The sequence below is a fragment of the Lissotriton vulgaris genome, chromosome 11, assembly GCF_964263255.1.
Source record: "Lissotriton vulgaris chromosome 11, aLisVul1.2, whole genome shotgun sequence".
In the NCBI taxonomy this organism is placed as follows: Eukaryota; Metazoa; Chordata; class Amphibia; order Caudata; family Salamandridae; genus Lissotriton; species Lissotriton vulgaris.
Genome location: NC_141699.1, coordinates 259,932,864 through 259,957,549, shown reverse-complemented (window position 1 = coordinate 259,957,549; position 24,686 = coordinate 259,932,864). Strand labels below are relative to the sequence as shown.

The 24,686-nt window shown below is 47.2% G+C and overlaps 1 protein-coding gene across 6 annotated transcripts in view; it reads right to left on the bottom strand.

The window, feature by feature from the left end:
• GAL3ST1 (galactose-3-O-sulfotransferase 1) overlaps positions 1–24,686 on the bottom strand; it is a 226,085-nt gene that overhangs the window by 52,436 nt on the left and 148,963 nt on the right. For 3 of the 6 annotated variants that reach the window (XM_086943195.1, XM_086943196.1, XM_086943197.1), the window contains exons 2-3: positions 22,417–22,483; positions 3,712–3,849 (exon numbers count right to left, since the gene is read on the bottom strand). In XM_086943195.1, coding sequence (XP_086799321.1) covers positions 3,712–3,836 — 125 coding nt within the window. In that variant the 5' untranslated portion in view covers positions 3,837–3,849; positions 22,417–22,483. The remainder of the gene's footprint in view (positions 1–3,711; positions 3,850–22,416; positions 22,484–24,686) is intronic. The other 3 variants (XM_086943194.1, XM_086943199.1, XM_086943198.1) reach the window with 2 other exon arrangements.

Genomic DNA, 24,686 nt, shown 5'->3' with positions numbered 1-24,686 from the left:
CAATTTGTCCTGATGAGAATCTGTGAACTGGTTTTCCTGGATTCGAAACGCGTCAGCATAATAAAGGAGCACATAACGACACAAGGAACCAAGAAATTATTTTCGTTTTGATATAGTTTAAATTCATTTCTGCTATTTAACAAAATCTGTCATTCTTTGGTGGTTTTGTTCCTTTCTTTTGACTTTGTCTATAATTTGGATATAGATTCACTCAGTTAAAATCTAAAAAGATAAGTGTAATGTCTCTGTTTGTATAAAGTTTTGTATTTAGGATGTAGGATGTGAAGTATGTCTCAGTAAATATGTGGAATGTAAATTACTTTTGTAAATAATGGTGTATTTCTTTGTATATGTTGTATAGAATGCATTTATTTTTTCCTTTTCATACACAAATGTTAGGAATAGAGATGTATATTTAAAAAAAATTGAAATCCAAAGGTATAAATAAAATACCAGGACAAACTAAAAGTATTTGTGTTTGACCTAAAAATTGACAGTTCAAAATTATAAATGGTACAGGCAATTCGTTGTGTTTACTCATTACAAGTTAGGCGGAATAGGATGCGGTGTTTACCACACCTGTTAATTATTATTACCCTGGTGTTAGGTATTTACCAGGTAATTCAGGGGTTTCAACTTGAAAATGAGACACACCATGGAGAATTCATATTTAACACTCCAAATTCTGTATGTTGTGCCTTTTTCACAGGCCTTCTCCCCAATAAACTTTGGCACTGGCAGGTGTGACCTTCTGGAATCTACCAGGAGAAAACTGTGAGGGTGTGATAATTATCAAACAACTCGCAACTGTAAACACTGGGCTTGATTTTCTTGGCAGACAGGGTTACTCTATCTTAAATGTCCACTAGCCGACGATAATTACCCTTTAGCCAGTTTATTAATGGCCACAAACAAGCAAATCAGAAAGTTCTTATTTTAACATTTGGATTGTACTCATAACCAAGAGCATTAAAACCCTACGTGTTTTCATATGCCAGGCACATGTAGATCTCTGCAAAGAAAATATCTCAACAGTCACACTCATAGCATATACCTGCCAAGCAACCATAATACACAAAATAATGCATGAAGAGAGTGAATAAAGAAACTGAGCTATCTTAAGAAAATGAAGGAAATAAGAAAGAAAGTAAAGAAGAAAGAAAGTAAGGGGAGAAAGAAAGGAGGGAGGGAAGGAATGAAGGAAATAAGGGGAATGAAATGGAAAACAGGAGGTAGAAAGAAAAATTAGGAAAAAAGTAAAAAAGGGGAAAGCTGGAGAAAGACAGTAGGAGAGGAAAGGAAAACAGAAACAGAAAGAAAATGGAGAAGAAACTTGAGAGGAAGACAGGATAAAAAAGAAGCAGTGGAAGAAAGGAAAAGAGAAACAGACAAAAACTGTCTCTGTATTTTCAAATGTATTTGAAAGGATATTAAGTGACCTCCAAAATGAAATAGCTCTCACTATAGCCTGCAACCTTCTTTCTCGCACATGCTAGGTGGAGCCCCCGTTCCTAAGCGCTTTTCTAGTTTGAGCTGAGCTGCTCAGTAACTGAATGAGTGTGGTCACAGTCATCCTATAACAGAGCAGTTCAGCTCAGCTCATAAGAACAGTAGTCCACCTCATCGTGGAATTATTAAAGCCTCTACAGGGGCGTAGCTTGGTCGGTAAGACTGAGGTGGTATGTGAGCTTCAGATTTTCCGACAATAATGCTAGCATATCATGTTAATCATTACTTGAGAAGTAGCGCATGAGGGGGGCTTAATCGCCACAGGAAAGGGAAAGGCGTGGCGATTGTGGGGGAATACCTAAAACACAGTATTTTGTAAAATAACCATGCCTTTAGACCTTCAAAACAGAGATGAGAGTGTGAGTGTGTTTTTTTTATCCTAGTGAGTATATAAAAATCCTGGGTGAAACCCGACAAACACCTTACCATACCCGACTGAAAGCCCCTGTACCCATCTATTAATATGTTTAATAGGGGGCTGTAACACCCTAAACATCCCCTCTAATGCTACGCCGCTCCTTGAGCCTCTCTATGGCCAGATGTACATAAAAGTCAGTTTGCGATTACCTTTTTGCGAATTTTTGTGATTATCAATTAGGAAATCACAAAGTTGTGTACAACAGTGTCTCAGACACTGTATGCGATTCCCAATGGATTGCATATGGACCTCCCTCTTCAATATTCATCAGGCAGGTCGCAATTTGCGACCCATTGAGAATGGTTCCAATCACAGAGATGGTGGCCTGCTGGGGTCAGCAGACCACCATGTCTGTGATTGCTTTTCAAATAAAGCAATCTTTTTTTGGAATGCAGCTCATTTCCTTTAAAGGGAAACGGGCTGCATTACAAAAATTAAAATGAAAAGTCCTACTTTTATTTTTTAACAATAGGCAGTGGTCCATCGCACCACTACCTGCTCTTAAAAATATTTTCACCCACATTCACGAAAGGGAAGGGGTCCCTTGAGAACCCAGGGTCCCCTTCCTGTTTGCGAATGGGTTACCACCTCCTCCATGAAGTTGGTAAATTATGAATGTTTTGCAAATGCATTTCAATCTCAAAACATTCATACATTGCAGTGCTATTCGGTATTTGGAAGGGACGTCCTAAACACGCCCCTTCCCAATACCGAACTGCAAAAGGAAAATGCGAATCGGTATTAAGTCGCATTTTTGTACATGAAAAATCGCCAACCGGTGATGCAGCGAGCGCAAGGTAAATAGTTGTATTTATTTAATTACGTACCTTACTCCTGTCCATCGTATGTCCCAGTCTACTGCCCCTCCCCCACCCCGCCTCCCCACCCCGCAGCACTCTGTCGGCGAGCCGCCACTGGTGACACCCCCCCTCCCTCCACAGTCAATTCGGAGCCAGGCCCCAGGGAGGCACTTCCAAAAATATCTGGGCAGGCCACTTCTGAAATCACGCCCTTCACCTCTGGGAATGATACCACAATATTGTCATCAGAATACCGTCTGATATATATAGTGTGCGCTAAATATCGATTACAAAAATATCACCTCATTGGTGTTAATAAAAGATCTGCACCGAATGGGACGATATTTTCAAAAATTATATTTAAAACACAACATGTATGTCAGTTGACATTTCTGTCAATGATATTCTGAGATACTACCTTCTTCTAGGCCCCGGTGCACCTGCTCTGGCTGCACCACTGATATCTATCCCCCTGCGCGTAACTCCATTCACTTCAGGGTTCTCACCTCTCATGCACAAAGTTCCACAGCGACCCTGGCTCCCAAGTAGCATTCAACAAAACTCACAATAAATATATACCTAAATACGTTTCTTGGTACATTCACAAGTTATTGATGGATAGTGGATAAACAGTTTGTCTAGCTTTAGGTAAGGGGTAGATACATTAACCCTGAACTGAGGTGCGTGGATAGTCTGTGGGTAGAGACATACATTGTATCTCTCAGTAGGGGTCAGACATTTTACAAGATACAATGGATATTTATGAGACAGGACACATATGCAACCCCTGTGGAGAAGGCACAGAGATTAAAGATAGGTAGGGGTCACATAGGAAATACTGTGTAGAAGGTAACAGATTATGTTGAAGTGTAGGGAACACATTTTATCTTTGGTTGCGTGTCAGTAGAGTAATCCAGTGTAATATACCGAAGCCATGCTTCAGGGTGCTACATGGAGCATATAGTGCTTGTACATCACACTCACTCGGTGTTGCTGAAGCGCAGGGGCGGGATGGCGTAGGAGTAGAGCAGCAGCATGAAGCTGGTCAGGAGAGTCCCCAGAACTAGGCCTTTGCACATGGACCGCCATGGCCTCCCCTCAGGCAGCATCTCGAGCTCCTGTCTTTGAAGGAGACAACAGAACAAGGTTACAGAAGATAAGATATATCGAAAGGCACACAAGAACCACAAGGAAGGGACATCAGAGAGCTGAGCTGCACAGACAGACGGAAAGTTACAGATGGGCAGATAGGTAAAGGCAGTGAACGGTAGATCGATGAAGGACTCAGGTGAGCGGTGAAGTGTAAGGCAGAGAGTTGAGCGGCAGAACCAAACTGATGTTTGATGGACAGAGACAGTCAAGGAGTTGATGAGGAGAGGTGACACCAACAGGTAATGTTGTTCAATTCACAAAATGAAAGGAGGGAGAAGCAGAGGTTCATTCAGCTTCTAAGCAGTACTTGTCATCAATCAAAATAGGGGGACGGGGGAATGAACCACAAAGGTCTCAATGCCAGAGTCTAAGGAATATTGTCCCGGAGATACTCTAACAAACGTTCTGCGGTGTATATAATCTCTGACTACTGTGGTTTGATGGATAGTGTCAACATCGGGTCTGTCACTTGAGTATCCCGTTCTCCATTTGATATCGTTACCTCCACCAGGAGAAAGGCTGTCTGGATGTTGACAGTGATGAGAGAATTAAAATGACCTCCTATCCTGTAGGCAAATCTTTATTGAGGGAAGAGAATTTGGATAGGGATAAGACTAAAAACAGATCGGTGTTAAGCGGATGAGTCACTGACCATGAGAATAGAAGTGGCGGTGGGGAAGAGGAAGTACAGAATGAAGGGAGTATAGATGGCAATGAGAAGCAAGGGAGTTAAATAGTAAGAGAGTGATAGGAATAGAAAACAAGAGTTGAGATCATGAGAAGAAGAGTGTCTGGTAGGAAGAAGGAAACTGAAATGGGTGAGGACGAAAGAGGAGAGGAACAAGCATTTACAATGCAATGGTTTCGCCTTTGGAAAAGTTAGAGTTATTGGTATAGCTCATGACATTTCTTTTTTTTTTACTTATAAATAAATGGCATTGTTATTTACATTGCCAACAGCTCTCACAGCCCACACAGCTCTCTCAGCCCACACAGCTCTCAGCCCACACAGGCCACACAGCTCTCACAGCCCACACAGCTCTCACAGCCCACACAGCTCTCACAGCCCACACAGCCCACACAGCTCTCACAGCCCACACAGCTCTCACAGCCCACACAGCTCTCAGAGCCCACACAGCTCTCAGAGCCCACATAGCTCTCACAGCCCACACAGCTCACACAGCTCTCACAGCCCACACAGCCCACACAGCTCTCACAGCTCTCACAGCCATCCGCCCACACAGCTGTCACAGCACAGCAGTTGCTCTCAGTGCAAGTGTGCACTGAAGCAGGTACTGTAGTAGAATTGGCCTATACCATGTACTGCACTGTGACATGTGTTTTGGAGATGTGTCGTGCTCGTGGGTGGTGGTCCACAGTGGATGCCCCTGCCAGAATCACCCTCGTTTGTCATCTTCCTTGCAGGAACTGGAATATGGTTGTGGTGCTTTAACATGCTTAGTGCAGACTGTGCCTTTAGCGGTGGTGGAGGCCTTGGAAACACAATGGTTAAACACTCCCGCCATTACCTGTTCCCCACATCCATGGAAACAATCCACAGCCAGGATTCATGGAGCAGACTGAACAGGTATTGTGTGCGAAAGCTCAGCTTCCCGGCTCTGGCTGGCGCCCATGCTCACTGCTCGGAACAATGAGTCTCTCTAACCGTGGGGACCCAGGTTGGGCATTTTTGCATCATGCTATTTTACGAGGCACAAAGAAGGCCTGTGTGCGCGGGCTCCACTACAGGGTGACGCTAGTAAAAGCAGAGACGTGCAAACATGTGCCCCCTGCCCCTCTTCCCTAAGTCAGCCCAGGGGCTGGCTGGTACTCGCAGGCAGAGTGACAGGAGGCCGAGGAAAGGCAAGCATGCCTATTAACTTTCACCAGCCATACAACCCGCCTGGCAGCCTGAGAAATGGCAGGGCTGGGAGCGAGCCTTTGAAAGCAAGTGACCAGAGGAAATTAGGGCTGGCAGGGATTTAACCCTTCATGAATCACGCGAGAAATTATGTAAGACCTCTTTTCCAACCATGTTTGACATTCAATTAGTAAGGGGTGGACTGGAAATGCCGATTTTACTTCAGAGTGAAACTGTTGACAACTGGGCCAGCTCTCTGTTCATTGGTTGGAAAGTGTAACAGCTGAATTTTTAGGGCCTGTGTGAATCATGCAATGACACAAATTCCATGTATTTTGTTATACTTTTTTCCCCTTTACTTTGCTCATCTTTGTCCACCCTTGCAATTTATTTTAGCTACTAGTCTTGACCTCTCTGCAGATACAGATCTTTAGGGTGCTGTGGGCTAAAGGAGTCTCTGTGGCCTTAGTGTGTACATTGCTGCCTGTTATTCTTACTGAAAGAGAAACCCATCCTGCAGTAGTTCACGTGTGCCTACAGATATGTCCCCCCAAAGAACATTTTCTCACATTCCTTTTTTTAATCACGTTTATGTTTTGGGTGCCATTTAGATGTTTGCAAATCAACCTGCTAAGTTATGTATGTGTCCAAACTACATTAAAATGACTTCACTGGCTCCCAGTGGAATGGAAGGTCAAATGCATCATGCCTGAAGAGCTTTGACAAAACAGGCCAGACTATCCTGGGAGAAAGATCCCCCAAGTGCACCCATAAAACCTCCCACATGACTGCCTCTATGTCAATTCACAAACACGGCTCCAGGTTCTGTGGTGAACTCATTGCACCACTAGTGCCACAATCAACCTATCACCTCTTTAGAGTACAGATAAAAATTGAGCTCTCCACGGAAGGCGTGCATGAGCTGGGCCGCAGCAGTGAGAGGCCACAACCGTCGAACTCTTTCTTACTGAAGGCAAGTCACAGAAAATATGCTACTGGCCGCACTCGCGAATATAAGCACACTCGCGACTAACTACCATCCTACCGCAGAAGATCTAGGAGTGTTTAACTTTATCCATAACTCTATATATAGCCCATAATCAAGGATATTTACGAACTGTACCACAACTTGTATGCACAACAATTCGATAGTGACTACTAGGTAACATAATAGAAGTAAGAAAATCTAAGAAAAATAAGCATAGATGGAATAAAATAAAGAAAAGACAACGACAAGGGAGAGGAGAGGAGAGGAGAGGAGAGGAGAGGAGAGGAGAGGAGAGGAGAGGAGAGGAGAGGAGAGGAGAGGAGAGGAGAGGAGAGGAGAGGAGAGGAGAGGAGAGGAGAGGAGAGGAGAGGAGAGGAGAGGAGAGAGGAGAGGAGAGGAGAGGAGCGGAATGGAACAGAACTTTAACAGACCACTAAGAAGCTGTGAGGTGTGTTTTTTTTCCTCATTGCTTCCCATCCAAAAAGCTGCCTCTGAGTGCCAAGCACTGTGAAACAGTGTACTGCTGAATGCTGGTGCTACAGGAGCAACAAATAAAAGCAATTTCCACACTAACTGGAATATTGAGAGTGGGGGTAGCCAATCATGTTCCTCAGACTGTAGTCAGTGGATGTCAGTCATGACTCTAGGCCCCATCTGCCACACTAGACAAGTGCCTTTTTAGAAGGAATAACTATATTTTCAATAAAATGTTAAGTATTAACCTATGCCCAGGGCCACTGGAATTATGTGACTATGCAGCTGCTGCGTCTTTCGCATAATTGTGGATTTGCCACATTTGCCTCAAAATCCGTCAACTGCTGCATAATTTGCAGATTTTAACAAAGAAAAGATTCTAGTACAAACAGACCAAAAGTTACTAAAAGTGTGGCAACAAGCTTCCGACATAGTGGTAAGTCTTTGCAGACTGGTCATTTGTCAACTGCTTATTTCTGTATTTCTGGGTTAAATTGTTAGTAACCTGGTTAAATCTTTGCCCAGACAGTGTTACCATGAGCAAAAATTACAAACGAAGTAATACTATCACAAAAAGTGTTGCATTATTCTGCATAATTTGCCTTTTTTTCCACATAATTTAAACAACCCTGCCACATAATTTGGCCCTACAGTGCCGCAAAATTCCAATGTCCCTGCCTATACCTCCTTAGGAGCCCCCTGAGGTGCGGGCCATTAGCCAGGCGAAGGCCTATAATTGGCTTCATTGACTGACTTTGTGTTCAGTAATTTTAAGTGATATGGCTTGCCAAATTTTTCAATCTGAGACACTACAGCCCACATTATTGACTAGTATTCAGCAATATTTCTTCCACTTCTCCTTACTGATTTTTCCCTTGTTTTGGATGCCTCCAGAATATCCCGTAAAGGGATGAATATACGAAAACAACAAGTTTTTTTCCGAAAATAAGCCCATGTAGCTTTGCTAAAAATTGAATAAACTACAAACCCTATTTTTCGTAAAACTTCCCAAAAGACAGCCAAGCGCGTGTCTTGCACATGAGTGCCTCGCTGTAGCAGTTACTGCTTGAATTGCCACAGATATGTAAATGAAAAACAGACCGGGATTAATGCAGAACGCTTTCCCTCTCGGGAAAAGTGTTTGTCAAGAAGATGAGCGCGGAGTGTAAAGCGAAGCCACAACTCGCACGCTTTTCATTTGTGTGCGGTTCGTTCTCTGCACCGAGTGTGAAAAGAAAAAAAACATTCTGTCAGCGCAGATGTGTTTTTGACACTTACGCCATCACCTTTTCTGCAAATATGGTAATTTCGAAGCAGGGAAGCGAGTTGAAGAGCGAGCGCCTGAAAGCGGGCGGGCTTGAGGCAAGCTAAGCAGGCTGCCCGTGGAATCCGTGCTGGCGCCGATTCTAACGTGGGAGAAAGGCTGTAGGTTCACGGGCTCTTGCTCACTTTTCACCTCAAGAGGTAATTCTTCTTCGTGGGGCCCCTCCTACAGGGGTCCTTTCAACAGCGGCTCCGCTCTATATGGGCCCTGCACTATTCCGGATGGACCCCTTCTATCGGGACTCCTTCAAGGGTCCTTTCTTTAAGGATCCCTTCATTATGGATCACTTCTAAGAAGATTCTTAAAAGAGGGGTACCTTGAATACCCCCCCCTCCCCCCAATATACAGAGGTTGCATTTGCCATACACAAAACATTGATGGCTTCCTAAGTGTTAATTACGTTCATGTATTCACGCTCCTCCCCCCCTCAGGCCCTCCAGCTGACCATTCACTAGAGGACTTCCACAGGCCAGATATTTTCACTCCTATTCGTGAAGTGGACAACACATGAGCAGGGGGTCCAGCCGGCTATGTCATTTGCCTAATAACAGCTGTCTGTGGGTGCTTAGAAGCGACTGAGCTGCGGTATGTACCGCTAGATAAAGCCTTCACTATATACTATTGGAATTATTCCCTCTACAAAATGAAAAACACTGGCGCATATTAGCAACAAGCTCGTTAAAATTATCGAAACTGCCGCTAAAACTGCGATAATTTTAACGAGCTTCTTGCTAATATGCCCCGAAGTATGTGAGTGGAGCTGAACCATTCCCAGACACTTGAAACACCAACCCGCTGCCGTCAATCACAGACCCCGGGTGTCCCGCGTCTGTGGACGCCTCTTCCCAGCACCATTAGTACCTCTGCGCCCCTTTAATTGACACCGGGCCTGGCATCGCTGTGAGGTTCTCCCACATCTCTTGAAGTAAGGAACCTTCCTCTGTAGTGTGAAGTTTCAATTGTGTTCACACACCGTTCCTCCAGTGACACGGCTAGTGCCTGCGAGAATGCTGACCCCGCCCGCCCGCCTCGCGCTCTATTCCCCAGGCGCTATAGCTCGAAGCACTCTGTCGCCTCAGACTAAATACAATATCCCCGTCTGCCCGGGACCTGTTTAGGTTACACGAAGGAGCTAAGAGGGGATTCCTTCCTCGCAGCCTCGGGCTCCTCAGCTGCAAGAGCGGGTGGAGGCTGGGGGCTCCCGTTTACATTACCAGGCTCAAACACACGAATGGTTCTAGTTTACAAATAAAGTCCCTCGTGTGATTAATCCTGCGAGCCGAGGGCTGCTCCCTCCAAATGCCTCGTGGTCAGACTCGTGTCATCCTCTTTGGTGGTTGTCATAGTTATGTCAGAACGTTTGGTCGCCCTTCGTTTACAATCCTGTGCGACACCACTGCCTTGTAAAAAGATGCACAGCTGCAAATCACCGGGATACAGGGTTTTCTTTGGGTTTTTGGTGTGGCAGCATTCGTTCTACCCTGCCTCGTATTCGGAGCACTCCTTTTCAGTTGGCACTGTCTACGGGTGGCTTCTTACCCAAAAAGACGGCTTGTAGCTTATAGGGAAGCAAGGGACACACACGTGGATCATCTTCCCAGACGTGAGCACTCAGTTCCTACCTCCCTAGGAGAAAAGGGGGGATACGGCTACAGCGCCGGGCCCTGACAGCACACGTGCGGCAATGGCTGAGTACTGTGCCTAGAGCAGAGCTTCTGGCCGCGCTGCACTGTGACACACGCTGGAGGCAAGCACTGATCCTGCGTCCTGACTGCTGCCGGCTGAAAACACAGCACAGCGCGGGGAGCCAGGGGAGGGGGCGGAGAGGAGCAGCAGCGCCGACGCTTCCCTCCTCGCAGCACGCTGAGAGATAACAGAGGACAACAGCAAGCAGCAGCAGGTCTCTCCACACTCTCGGCGCTGCCTGACAATGGGGAGCAGGCAGCGCACACTGCGCTGCACCCCCTCCTGCCTCACCCAACACACGCAGCACATGCAGGAAGCGTTTACGGGAGGAGAGGAGGGGACGCTCGCCCGGGGCCATAAATCCACCTTTACAGACAAACACTGGGCTGTTTTATAGACCTCTTTCAAATGCAGCACATGCTTCTCGGAGCTCGAGCCCTGCTCCCCACACATAAAGATCTCACGTCCTCACGGCAGTTCTGCCTTGCTCATCGGCGGGAGAGGACGAGGGGGGCGGGAGAGGACACGGGAGGCGGAAACGTGCACAGGACAGCGAGGAGGGGGGAGGGGGGACGGCGGGAGGAGGGACACAAGGCAGGACAGCAGCAAGCACGGCCCGGCCGGACCAGACTCGGGGGCGTTCCCGGCGTCGCGTGACGTCGGCAAAAGCCAAAGAATCTCGAGAACGCCCCCGTGTCTGGTCCGGCATTGATGGACAGGCCCCTCCTCCAATGGCTAGGCTCCATTTATGGAGCTAGCCAATGGGACGGGGGGGCGTGTTCCATAGTGCTTACTGTACTCAATAGATTTCTCTGGAGGAGGAGCCTAACGGCTCCGCCCCCCAGCGAAACCTAAAAAGGGGCAGGAGAAGCTAAGGGAAAAAGAATAGCTTGAGGTTATAGGTGAGGAAGAGGGATTAGAAATTAAGAAATATAAGGGAAGGAAGGTGGAGAGTGGCGAGAGAGACGGGCATGAGCAGAATAAAGGTGGATCAATACAGTAAGTAAAAAGAGGAGCAAAGAGAAGAAAGAAGTAGAGGGTTTGGGTTGGAACGCTGGAGAGCAAAAGGCGAGAGGGGAGAAGGATGGACGGAAGTCAGAGGTCACCACTGCTGATAGTAACAGGCTTTGTTTGCAAAGGTGTGTCATTAACCTGCTTATCTTGGGCCTTCTTATCACCCACAGCCGTTTACATAGAGCTGATAAGGGCTTCCCTAAACACTGGAGCACTTCTACACTCCAGGTGCTGATTACAAACAGGCAGAACTGATGAGGAGGCACGTCCCTGCTGGTTCATGGAACGGGTAGAAAATGCTTGCATCACAGGGTACGACTCAGCATCTGCTCCTCAAGATGCAGGGAAGGTAAATGTACTTACTTGTAATCCTAGATCTCCATCATGGAAATCTGCTGAATTCACGAACACCAGCCGCTAATTACAACTGAGTTGCTCATCCTTTTTCAGGCCCAGACTCCCATTTGCACCCTCTTTATTTGAGCCTTCTTCAAATCAGGTGAGTAAATAGCGCAAAATGCTATTTCGTGCACATCTAAATGAGATTCAATTTGCACTATCACTCATTCTGAAGTTAGCAATTTGGAATCGGTGCAAAGTGTACACCTGCTGGCTAACACACTTATCAATGATGGAAATTTTTGGCTGTACAATTTGCACCCTTTATTGCACAGTCAGCCTTCATAATCAGGACTTTATTATCTCCATCTGTGTGTGGGAGCCACAAACACTTCACAAGTGAACACTTTTTCCTCTTATGGTTAGCTACAGCACAATTATTACTTTTTTCTATGAGAGGTGGTGCAGCTTTACAGAAAGAAAAGTTGTAGTGTCTTTGCACCAGTCAGCCTGGCCTTCCAATTCCACAGGGTAGTGATGTGGCAGTTGAAAGGCAGTCAATTTTAAGCCTGAAACAGTCTTCCAGGTTCCCTGGGAAGCGGGTGGGCGGTATATTTGTGTAATGAACAGTCCCATGATAGAAGGGTAGGATTTCAAGTCACTTTTTCTTCTCCTTGTCTTGAATAGCAAGGTCGCTCCCAATGAGGGAGAAGCTTAGCCCTTGGGCGCCTCTTCTGGAATCGGCATCCGGGCAGTAGTGCCCTCCAAATTTGTTAACTGGCATCTCACACACGCATTCAAAGCCACACACAACGCGGGACTTGCATAACTCAACCAACGACTCGCATTCCACGCACCTACCAGAGACCTCCGCTCCGCCCAACTGGACCTGGCCGCCGTACAGCTTATCCGCAAGACCACAGCCGGAGGAAGACCCTTTTCCTACCTCACAGCAAAGACCTGGGACACACTACCTCTCCACCTCGGGCAATCAGCGTCTCTGCCTCACTTCAGGAAGGACCTCAAAGCCTGGCTCTTTGACTGAACCACAGTGCCCCATCGGACCAGCAGCTACACCCACCCCCCACCCCCGCCCCCAGTGCCTTGAGACCCTCAAGAGTGAGTAGTCGCACTTTACAAGACACCTGAATGATTGAGTAGCTGATGTGTAGGTCTCAGCAACAGTTACATTACTAAGAAGAATGGTAGCCACTTTTCACAGTGAGAAGCAGGCCCACGGCTTTTAATGAAGGAATTTTCCTGCCTTTTGGTATTTATTACACAAGTTACAATTCAGACAAATATAGACTCTTTTAATGTCACAGTTCCCATATCCGTGGGACCAGCATTGATAAGTAATGTTTAAATTATCAATCTGTTTAGTTCTAGATTGGTAACACCAGAGAGATCCTATCACGTTCAGGGTGTGCCGAGATAGTTCTTCATAAGAGGATGGGTTTGGAAAAAAAGTAAAGAGTCATGCATTCAGATTTACATAGAAATACATTACCTTTTTAGTAAAGAGTCTTAGGTGCCTCGAGTGTGTAACAGACTTGTGCACCCACTTTATGACTCCCAGCCGCTTTGGTAACAGAGAAGTCATCGCAGAAGCATGTGTGGCCCCTTATGTGACACAAGGGGTGCTGATAGACTCTCAGGAGTGTGCTCCCTCATCTGCATGAGGGCATTATTTGCCTTTTCGTCTTGCGCCATATTACAGACATGGGTCCAGAGAAAAGAGATTGTTGACATGGGGCTCGTGCATAGACAATGCACCACCAGCATTCCACTTGAAAAGGGGAAAGGAGCACCACATATTCCCAGACATCTCTGTGCAGGTGGGTACAGTCACTTAAAGCACTCGCCTTTAGGGGTCTCTAACACTCATCAACTTTTTAAATATTAGGGTTGCACTGGGAGTTGTGTATCCAACATTTTTGTTGGACACCAAATAGTGATTCTTCACTATGTAGCTGCCGGTCTGCCAGGGTACTGGTGTACTGGGTGTGTGTTTGTTGTGTGAAGTACTGGTGCCAGGGCACTGCTGGTGTCAGAAGCAAACACAGTCACAACAAGCATTGGAAATGCAATAGGTCTCGCATTAGAAAAGTTGGAGCTATTGGTCTTGTAAATCTAATAATTTTTTAAGTTATGTTTATGTTTTTATAATAGCAAATGTATTAATTTTGTTATTGTAAATGCCAATATTTATAGAATTTGCAAATGTGACACCAATAGCATTATTTAACTTTTTTTGTGTAATTTGTAATAAAGCTTGAAACATTGAGAGAACATATTTGAACAAGTGATGCTGTGGTGGTGCTGAGTGGTGCTGTGTGGTGCTGTAGTGGTGCTGAGTGATGCTGTGGTTGCGCTGAGTGATGCTGTGGTTGCGCTGAGTGATGCTGTGGTTGCTCTGAGTGATGCTGTGGTTGCGCTGAGTGATGCTGTGGTTGCGCTGTGTGATGCTGTGGTTGCGCTGTGTGATGCTGTGGTTGCGCTGTGTGATGCTGTGGTTGCGCTGAGTGATGCTGTGGATGCGCTGAGTGATGCTGTGGATGCGCTGAGTGATGCTGTGGGTGTGCTGAGTGATGCTGTGGTTGTGCTGAGTGATGCTGAGTGATGCTGTGGTGGTGCTGAGTGATGCTGTGGTGGTGCTGAGTGATGCTGTGGTGGTGCTGAGTGATGCTGTGGTGGTGCTGAGTGATGCTGTGGTGGTGCTGAGTGGTGCTGCTGATTGGTGCTGTGGTGGTGCGGAATGGTGCTGTGGTGGTGCGGAATGGTGCTGTGGTGGTGCAGAGTGGTGCTGTGGTGGTGCTGAGTGATAATGTGGTGGTGCTGAGTGATAATGTGGTGGTGCTAAGTGATAATGTGGTGGTGCGGAGTGTTGTGGTGGTGCTGAGTGGTGCTGTGGTGGTGCTGAGTGGTGCTGCTGAGTGGTGCTGAGTGGTGCTGTGGTGGTGCTGAATGATAATGTGGCGGTGCCGAGTGATGTGGTGGTGCGTGGTGGTGCTGGGTGGTGCTGTGGTGGTGCTGAGTGGTGATGCTGAATGATAATGGGGCGGTGCTGAGTGATAATGTGGTGGTGCAGAGTGGTGGTGCTGATTGATAATGTGGTGGTGCTGAGTGATAATGTGGTGGTGCTGAGTGATAATGTGGTGGTGCTGCTGAGTGTTGTGGTGGTGCTGAGTGGTGCTGTGGTGGTGCTGGGTGGTGCTGTGGTGGTGCTGGGTGGTGCTGAATGATAATGTGGCGGTGCAGAGTGATAATGTGGTGGTGCTGAGTGATAATGTGGTGGTGCATGGTGGTGCTGGGTGGTGCTGTGGTGGTGCTGGGTGGTGCTGTGGTGGTGCTGGGTGGTGCTGAGTGGTGATGCTGAATGATAATGGGGCGGTGCTGAGTGATAATGTGGTGGTGCAGAGTGGTGGTGCTGATTGATAATGTGGTGGTGCTGAGTGATAATGTGGTGGTGCTGCTGAGTGTTGTGGTGGTGCTGAGTGGTGCTGTGGTGGTGCTGGGTGGTGCTGTGGTGGTGCTGAATGATAATGTGGCGGTGCAGAGTGATAATGTGGTGGTGCTGAGTGGTGCTGAGTGATAATGTGGTGGTGCATGGTGGTGCTGGGTGGTGCTGTGGTGGTGCTGTGGTGGTGCTGTGGTGGTGCTGAATGATAATTGGGCGGTGCTGAGTGATAATGTGGTGGTGCTGAGTGGTGCTGTGGTGGTGCAGAGTGATAATGTGGTGGTTCTGAGTGATACTGGGGTAGCGCTGAGTGATGATGTGGTGATGCAGAGGGCAGAAAGGCACAAAAAAATGAGTCTTAACAGAGGGCAGAAGGTCAGATAAACAAGGGAAAAACGAGTCTAACAGAGGGCAGAAAGGAACAAAAACCGAGCCTAACGGAGGGCACAAAGGCACAAAAAACGAGTCTAACAGAGGGTAAAAGGGCAGAAAAAAAGGGGAAAACGAGTCTAACAGAGGGCAGAAAGGCACACAAAAAAGAGTCTAACAGAGGGCAGAATGGCAGAAAAACAAGGGAAAAAACAGACTTGAATGTAAAAAATAAAAGTACACTGGCAGGGGGTAGGCACATTTAAAGCCCTGGTACTAATGAAACTGTCTGCCCACCTGTCATTCGGTTGTTATATAGTTTTATAGTATGTTACTAAATCTCAAAACAAGTTATTTGCAGCTGCGCTTAATCTGCCCACAAACAGAGAAAAACAATGCATTAAATTCGGGAATCAAAATCAGTTCTATAGGGAAACGGCCACCACAAGCTATCCACTAACACTGAATTGCTAAAGGCAAAACTGGCATTCCAAAATAAGTTATGCTCCACATACTAGAACAAGCGAACGTAACTTCAGTTTACGCAAGCAAATTTGCATTCTTTTTTTAAAAAAACAATGCAGTTTCGGAGCTCAAAATACTTGCACCTGGGCCGATTTTGTGCACAACAGACAAACACGGAATACTAATACTTAGTGAGAACCTTTGGATTCTGCCTGCACTGCGATACAAACTGGGAGGCCAGGTAAATGGTAGAACGTCACATCAGCGGAGGATCTGGGTTAATAAGGCAGCAGGTTGGCTTTTCCCATCAAAACTTCCAAAGCGTCCTTGTTCGCTCAAGTGTGAAGGTCTTTTTTAAAAAACGAGTGAAGGCTGAGGAACGCTGGAACTCAGCATCGGTAAATCGCACCAAGAAAATACAGTCAAAAGGAATAAATGTGCGATTGCTGTCGTTTTTCGAAAGAAGCGGGACAAACAAGCCATGCCTGTGTGACAGTCGGAAAAGGATCGGCATGGTCGCACATTAGCACAATAAACTGGGTCCTGGTGGTAGTAAATCCATGACCTGCTCTGCCTTTCAAGGATACACGAACTGGCAAACGGGGTAAAGGGGAAGCAAGATCGTGTGTCAGGCGCACAGAGGGGATTTACCGGCAAGGCTTTCGACGCATGCTATATGAAGCAGTATGAATGGCACAGGGATCTTTTGCCAAACTGTACAAGAAGGGGTTGCAATCAGTGCATGGACCGTGCTTTGCCAGTAAAGCTTTGCCCAGTCCGTGGAGGTGCTAAATAGCAGCGCTCCAGCACACAACCACACTCTCCAGCAGTGTCTGCGGTCCAAATCTAATTTAATGGCTGGTCGCATTGTGCAGGCTGCCTGCAGCTGCAGACCCCCGCTGGCTACCAAACTGCTGCTTGCTGCATGGGCAGCTGGCTGGGTCCACCTATCATGCTGCTGGTGATTGGGCCAATGAAAACATGAGTGAAGACTCCCTCGAAACTGCCTTGGTGTCAGTGAAATGTCCGCGGTGTCGGGTAAAACTTTGTAGCCAGCCCCCAAGCCTGCTGCAAGTACTGCACGCTGCCAGCTAAGCTTTGCGAAGTTTGTAGGTGCTAAATAGCAGAGCTCCGGCAGACAGTTGAGGCGCTATCAATGTGTGACAATGCATTTCAGTGTGGTGATGTGGACTACCACACTGAACTGCATTCATTTAACCCATTGATGATACTCAGAGGCGTAGCTAGAGCTTGTGGCGCCCGGGGCTATCCCTCAGATTGCCGCACATGGCATCCGTAGTCCTGTGATTGTGTGAGGAATTTTGAATCTCACCTCACTGTTACATTTTGCGCACAAATATTTCTCACATGTATCATTGGAATGCTAGTTTTACATTGGTCTGTTAACAATTGCAAGTAAGTGTTAACTATGTGAACTCGCAGTTGTAGAGGGCTGCGTACAGCAACCCAGGGTTACTCGCTTATTTATACTTTTGTGATTTTAAAAAAAAATACGTTTAAACATATTTGTCAGCCTGCCTGACTGTGACCGCAATGGGTGTCTCACAAGCTCTACCGAAGCTTGCCCAGCAATCATGCTATCACTCACATGCTACCTGCGGCGGTCGGAGACCGTGAGTCAGCTGACTATAATGAATTTATGGTATAGGCCTGAGGCAATTGAGATTTGTGTTAGGGGCCTCTCACACCCTGTTAAGTCTGGGCCGAGGTCCCATGTAGGACAGAGAGAGCAGCATGGAGTTTAGTGATTCTTCTTGCCTGGTTTATTATTTGAGCTCTTTCCAAACAGCCGAAATGCCACATTTTCACAGACGGGTACTCTCATCGTAGTGCGTCGTGACTGTCACTCAAGACAGACTACTTTTGCACTTACCTGCGTGTATCTGGATCTGAAGGTGGGGTGTTGGATTTGTGGGGTCTTTTAACACTTGCTGTGCTGCAGGCTTTAAACAGAAATGCAGGGTGGACTGAATACCCGACTACACACGCATTTATGTTTTACAAGGAACATTCAAACTCACAGTCGCGATCCTTGTGCACTTGGGAAGAAGATGCAAGAACGGGCCCATTGCAAGTATAGCTGGACTTCTACACAGGGGAGTCAGGGTACAGACATGCTGTATGCCAACATCCACTGCCATAAGCCAGCAACTTTCAGCAAAAGGGTTATGGAAAAATGCCATGCACACACTACAGAGCAACAGAAGGGTCACAATTCTGGAGTCTGAGGAGTGCTAGATTTTGAATATGAGTGGTCCTGTTGATTGAGGACACCAACCTCCCTAGCAGCCACTTTATTTGGCAACTATACACCCCTATACATAATGTGCTGAGTGACATGGGAATGTGGGAGGCTGTGGCTTTGGGTAATAATAAGTGCGAAGAATCACATTCACGTATACATACCTAATATGCCTAACACAGAAAAAAATCATTCTACTTTGAGGCAACAAACAACATACATATTTTTTTTAAATTAACCTATGGGATTAAATCCGAGCATTTAGATTAAACGATCTACGCACAGACGTGCCGGGTGGAACTTTAGAATAGGCCTTAGTATACATGATTTTTCTAGGTCGAACCCCCGCAATCAGGGTTGAGGGGGCTGCTCTGTGGTGGCGAAGTTTGTCAGGCTAAGGGCTTGTTTCACGCAGAATGTTACACCGACCTGGCGAACACAGAGTAGACACGCCGCTCTCAGTGAATACCGATTAACAGTACTCTCATAGCTGCTAAGGTTTCAGATTGCAATGTGTGATATTTTTATAATTTCGGTGTAATTATGAGTGACATTTGAACGACTATGATTGACACTTCCTTGCAAACAAAATCAAGCAATGAAGACGAATGAAACATAAATATCAGAAATTACACCAATTTTAACAATGAGAAACTCTAAGAAGATCTTTAAACAAATGCTACAAAGCACCAGAGACGGAAAGACAATTCACTAATTTAGTGCCCTTGTAACCTGATTGTACTGTTTAACCAGGTGAGTAACATCGACTGCTGGGCCCCGGGTTCCTCCTTGGCAATCATGTACAGGAACATCGCTGAGGTCGCTCTATCCCACATGGGACACCCGGGGCCGGGGAGTCAAACAGGATGTGAGAGGCCCCAACACAGAACTCACAGCTGCCAGTCAGCCTTTACTGCGCAGCAGATAGTCAGGCCGGAGGCTGTATTACTTCAAAAGTGAAGGCAGTACTGAGCACTAATATAAATAATTAAATTCTATTAGCAGTGAGCACACGGCCCCGGGGTCCACCCAGCATGCACTTTCACTCACCCTCCGTAAAAAAATGAAAGTTTTCCAACTTCATGTTGCAAGGGCTACTTCTCTAAGCAATTATGGTTAAAGGTAGCATGACTTAAATGCACTGCTTTAGGAAAAATACAGCCGCTCATTCAGGCCTGTCACTTACGTGACAGTACTGAGCAGTATTATAATTAAAAGGGATTAGCTGAGCACACTGACCCCGGTGTTGTCCAGCATGCGATGCTATGCCACCCGCTATTAACAAGGCTGAGTGAGTGTGCATGGCACTCCAAGCAATCAAAATATGGTTACCATCATGCCAGAAGTGCTTTAGTAAAATTACCGCCGCTCACTTACTTTGTACAGATGGTACTTTATGTAGGAGGCGTCGCTGCCAGGTGGGCTGGGGAGATGGCAGTTCGGCGGAGCTGCAGACGGGTTGTTGCTGCCTCTCGTTCTTTCTCGTTGTTCCCAAAATGATGTCCCTAAATACCGCAGAGAGGGTGTGTTTCTGAGGTAACGACCCCTTACTGCTACCATTGCTGGAAGTTGCTAGAAAGTCAATAAGTGGCACTAGGGTCAATAGACTATAAACATATCTGAGTCTTACTTTAGGAATATGTCAGGCAACCTTGATGACCCAGCTGCAGATTTACTAGATGTCTCCGGACTCATGATTGCTTCCACTAGTGACACACGGTCAGGCGGGGGCAGCATGGCGTAGCACCTGTGCCGCCGTGCCTGCATCTGTTCCTGGGAGCAGCTTCTGTGCAGATTTACGCGGGAGCCTGTCCCACGCTACAGTCAACACACGGCAGACGTGCCACTTACCCCATTAATTTGCGAGAAATCGCAGTACCGGGACTACAGCATTGCCCTTCCCTTAATTGGTAGCGCTTTCGCGCGCTAAGAGATTGACGGCCTGGCAAGGGACCCACAAACGCGGTACATCGCGCACGCGCACCATACGTGCAATGCAGGCAGCTTTTACAATTTAGTAGATGTGCTTCTTGCACTTCACACGGGGGCTGCGCGGCACTGGCGGCCCGTTGTGGCGTCCGGTATAATTTATTCATGGACAGGGAAGTTACTAATGACACTTGAGTGTCCCCAAAGAATTTGTACAGGCCGCCGCCCCAAAATAGTGCCGCCTGGGGTGGACCGCCCCCCTCGCCCCCCCCCTAGCTACGCCAGTGATGATACTAGGAGTAGGCCCGAGGGCGCCCCCTGCTCAACAGGAGCACTGGGCTGCCGTTTACTCGGCTAAGCACTAACAATAAACAAGGGTGATTAAATCAGAGCTGGATTCACCTGCTGCTCGAAATGCCTGAGACACGCAGCTGCGGAGGGAGCGTCCTACGCTGGCTGGAGCTTTCAGCGGGACGGCTCTGCTGCGGCGGGCTCTCTCCTGATTTCAGGTAACAAGCATTGGCGGCCGCACAAGCATTTGCGGCCGCGAAATGAAATAAATAAAAGCGGAAACATGCGAAGGATAACGACGTGAGAATGCACCTCAGTTGTACGGGAGCATGCACCTCAGCTGTACGTGAGCATGCACCTCAGCTGTACGGAGCAAGTCACGCTGTGCGCGTTTCCTTGTGCCGTGAGCATGCACATCGGACGTCTAGGGAGCTCGTCATCACCTTCTGCGTCGCCTGCTGTTGCCGAGCCTGAGCCGCTAACCCTGCACACCTGAGGAGGAAAGACCGGCCTCGAGAGCAGCAGGGGACTCCTGAGTCAGCCCGGTGAGTAGGGGGGGGGGACATGTAAATACTGTGTTTTTGGTGCATCAGCCTAGCGAGACAGGAGATGGGCACTTTGAGTGTGTGGATGCGCGTGTGTGACTGTGTGTGCGGTGAGCCCGTGAGTAAGGGGGGGGGGGGGGGGGTGAGGGTGTGTGTATGTAGTGTGTGTGCCTGCGTGTGTGTATGCAGTGTGTGTGTGCCTGCGTGTGTGTATGCAGAGTGTGTGTGTGTGCGCGCAACTGAGAACTGAGAGTGGCATGGCTGACTGAGATCAGAGATGTGCACGGCTCCGGGGGCTGGGCTTGCGCGTCCACGCTGGTATATCGGCGCTCGTCCACCTGTGTAGGTCGCTTCACAGGCAACTTGGCAGCAATAGGTCTACGAGACCTAAAAAAGGACTTCTATCTACTTTTGTTAGTTTACAACACCTACAGGTGCATTCCAAAAACCTTCCAATTGTAATAAATGCCGGAAAACACCTGCTCACAAATTAAATGTGCATGTCAATATTGTGTAGAGATGAGTCTCGGACAGGGTTGGATTAGGATTAAAAATCAGCCTCGGCACACTAAAAAAAGTGGCCCACGTTTGCATATTGCCTTTCCGTTAAACACTGCTTCAGCAAAATTTTATTTTCAAAAAAGAGGGGGGAAGAGGTTTTAAAAAAATGCACGGATTAGTTTACACTGGTGAAACACACCTGAACTAATCACAAAAGGGGGCTAGAGGAGGTTTAAGGACCAGCAGGTGCCAACTCCCCATTCATAATTGCACATCACAAAAGAATCCCGGGTCCAAGTTAGTAGGGAGGTCTAGCATGTGACTCAATGTATCTAAGTATATATCTGGGGAGTTCCCTTTTGAAGGACAGTTCCCCTCACACACCAGAGGTGTTGTGCTTCATCATGGGGTACCTCCTCACGTGAGAGACCTAGTCCTCACCCGGGCTACGACCCCCCACCTTGCTGCGAGGGAGGAGATCAGGGATGTTTTGATAGGGAGTGTGGGTGTACTAAAACCCCATGAAGGCTCGGTGTGATTGAAAAAGGTGCAGTGCTATGTTACAAGTGATTGAAAGTGATTAAAACTGGCTACGGGGTCCGCTATATTGCTACCTTTATTCAGCTGCCCAGTGTCAGGATTAAAACCAAGATAATGCTCGTAGTGCAGGTGCCAGGATTCAAGGCCACTGCGCTCTTAAAAGACCAACATGTTTCAGCCTGATAAACCTTAATTAGTGTCACGGCTTTCGTCAGGGCCTGTGATACAGCTACTGCAAAAAAGTGAAAAATATGTGCACCAATCACAAGATAAAAATGTGATAGGGTAAAAGAGAGAATACTGAACCAGGAATTTTTCACTGTTCAGTATGTTCGAAGTATACCCTGGGATGGAAACAAATGACAACATGTCACTTGAATATGCACAATTCTATCATGAGTACACAAATAGAACCTCCATTCATTTAAACAATTACAACACATTCTCATATTAGAACAATGTGTGGCACACCAGGATGTGTGACTCACCCTTCGAGGTGTCGGAGTTCACCACATCTGTCACGGCTTCTTAGTCATATGGTACGAGCGCTACTACCTGTAGGAGAAAGTGCAAAGCGTTTTAAAATCAGAGTCCCAAATGGGTGAAAAAGAAGAAGAATAAGGGTGAATGTACAGGGGTGTGAGGGCAACTGTCCTTAAAACGGTCTGTAAAAAGGGAACTCCCCAGATATACACTTAGATACATGGAGTCACATGCTAGACCTCGCTACTAACTTGGTCCCGGGACTTCTTTTGTGACGTGAAACACACCTGAAAACAAGTGAGGCCACTTTTGCTCAGGCCCCATGCCCGCTCAATATACATACATTCATGTGCCGGGCCAGCGAGAGAAAGGGAGTGACACCTCTGCCATTGATAAAAGGGAGGTAATTGACGCCCATCTGCCTCTAGAAATGCCACTCAGGCACCCACTGGGCCTCTGGCAGCATCGAACAGAGCAGAAACCGCCTAAATCGCTCCCCCAGGCTGCTAAAAAAGCAGCACACAGCTGGAATTCGGATGCCGGCCCCTCGGGCATTGCTCAAGTGCCCTCGTTACCAATCCGATCCTGGGTACGGAACAAAGAAATAACAGCCAAATAGAACTTTTGTAATATTACATATAATTTTGAAATTATATTGCTGACCTGTTACAAAATATTTTGATTTAATCAACGTGGTTGACTGGAGCACAAAAGAATAGACCTGATGGCTTGCCAAACAAGCATTTACAATGCAATGGTCTCGGCATTCTTAAACGTAGAGCTATTGGCATTGCTCATGACATTATTTTTATTTATGTTTTTTTTTTTAAAACATAAATAAATGGCATTGTCATTTACAATGCCAATAGCAGGGCAGGAGAGCAAGCACAGCAAACGAGGGGGCAGGACAGCAAGCGCAAGCCACAAGGGGGCAGGACAGCAAGCACAAGCAACGAGGGGGCAGGACAGCAAGCAAAAGCAACGAGGGGGGACAGGAGAGCAAGAACAAGCAACGAGGGGGGGGCAGGACAGCAAGCACAAGCAACGAGGGGGCAGGACAGCAAGCACGAGCAACGAGGGGGCAAGACAGCAAGCACAAGCAACGAGGGGGCAGGAGAGCAAGCACAAGCAATGAGGGGGGTGGGGCAGGAGAGCAAGCACAACCAGCGAGGGGGGGGGGGGGACAGGAGAGCAAGCATAACCAACGAGGGGGCAGGGGAGCAAGCACAAGCAACGAGGGGGCAGGACAGCAAGCACAAGCAACGAGGGGGTAGGACAGCAAGAACCAGCAATGAGGGGGCAGGACAGCAGGCACGAGGGGGCAGAAAACAAGCACAAGCAACAATGGGGGGGGCAGGAGAGCAAGCACAACCAGCGAGGGGGGGCAGGAGAGCAAGCACAACCAGCGAGGGGGGGCAGGAGAGCAAGCACAAGCAACGAGGTGGCAGGGGAGCAATCACAAGCAACGAGGGGGCAGGGGAGCAAGCACAAGCAACAAGGGGGCAGGGGAGCAAGCACAAGCAACGAGGGGGCAGGAGAGCAAGCACAAGCAACGAGGGGGTAGGAGAGCAAGCACAAGCAACGAGGGGGCAGGAAGCAAGCACAAGCTATCCTCATAATATACAAATTTGATTGCAAACTCCAGCTAGTTGCAATTTAAAAGGGCTGGGGAGGTTTGAAGGATAGAGTAGGCTGTTCATATTGCTAGCTGGTAAAGAAATAAGGTCAAGTAACAAAAAAAAAAAAAGAATGGGAGCATCTAATTCGGAGCTTGAAATCAAATGGGTTTTTCTTAGAAAAGCATCAGGTCTGTTCATTGTTGGCTCTAGCCAGCCAGGTTTGATTTAAACCACATTTTATAACGAGGAGGCAATATTATTGTTATCCTGCAAATGTAGCCAAATTTGGCTTCCGAGTTTTACTACAGTTGTTATGGCCAGATGGCATAGTGTTACACCCTTAATGCCTTTATTTCTAGATATGATTTTTATTGTCTCCCCTAGACCGGCGAATCAGAGAGCTTATTCAGGAAAGTGCCCTCAATAACCGTCTGCGGGGAAGTAATGGTGGTATCAGCATTCTGTATGAGTGCAAGAGGGTCACCACTATTACAGCTCGTAAAGGCTGCTAAAAAAACATATTTTTCTACTTTTCAGCAGCTATCATTGTGATATTGTTTGCCTTTAGTGTTAAGTTTTCAGCCGGCGCTAAGAAATACAATGGGCAGAAAATACAAATATGAAATAAAAGGACAGTGACAAGAATCCTGCTGCAA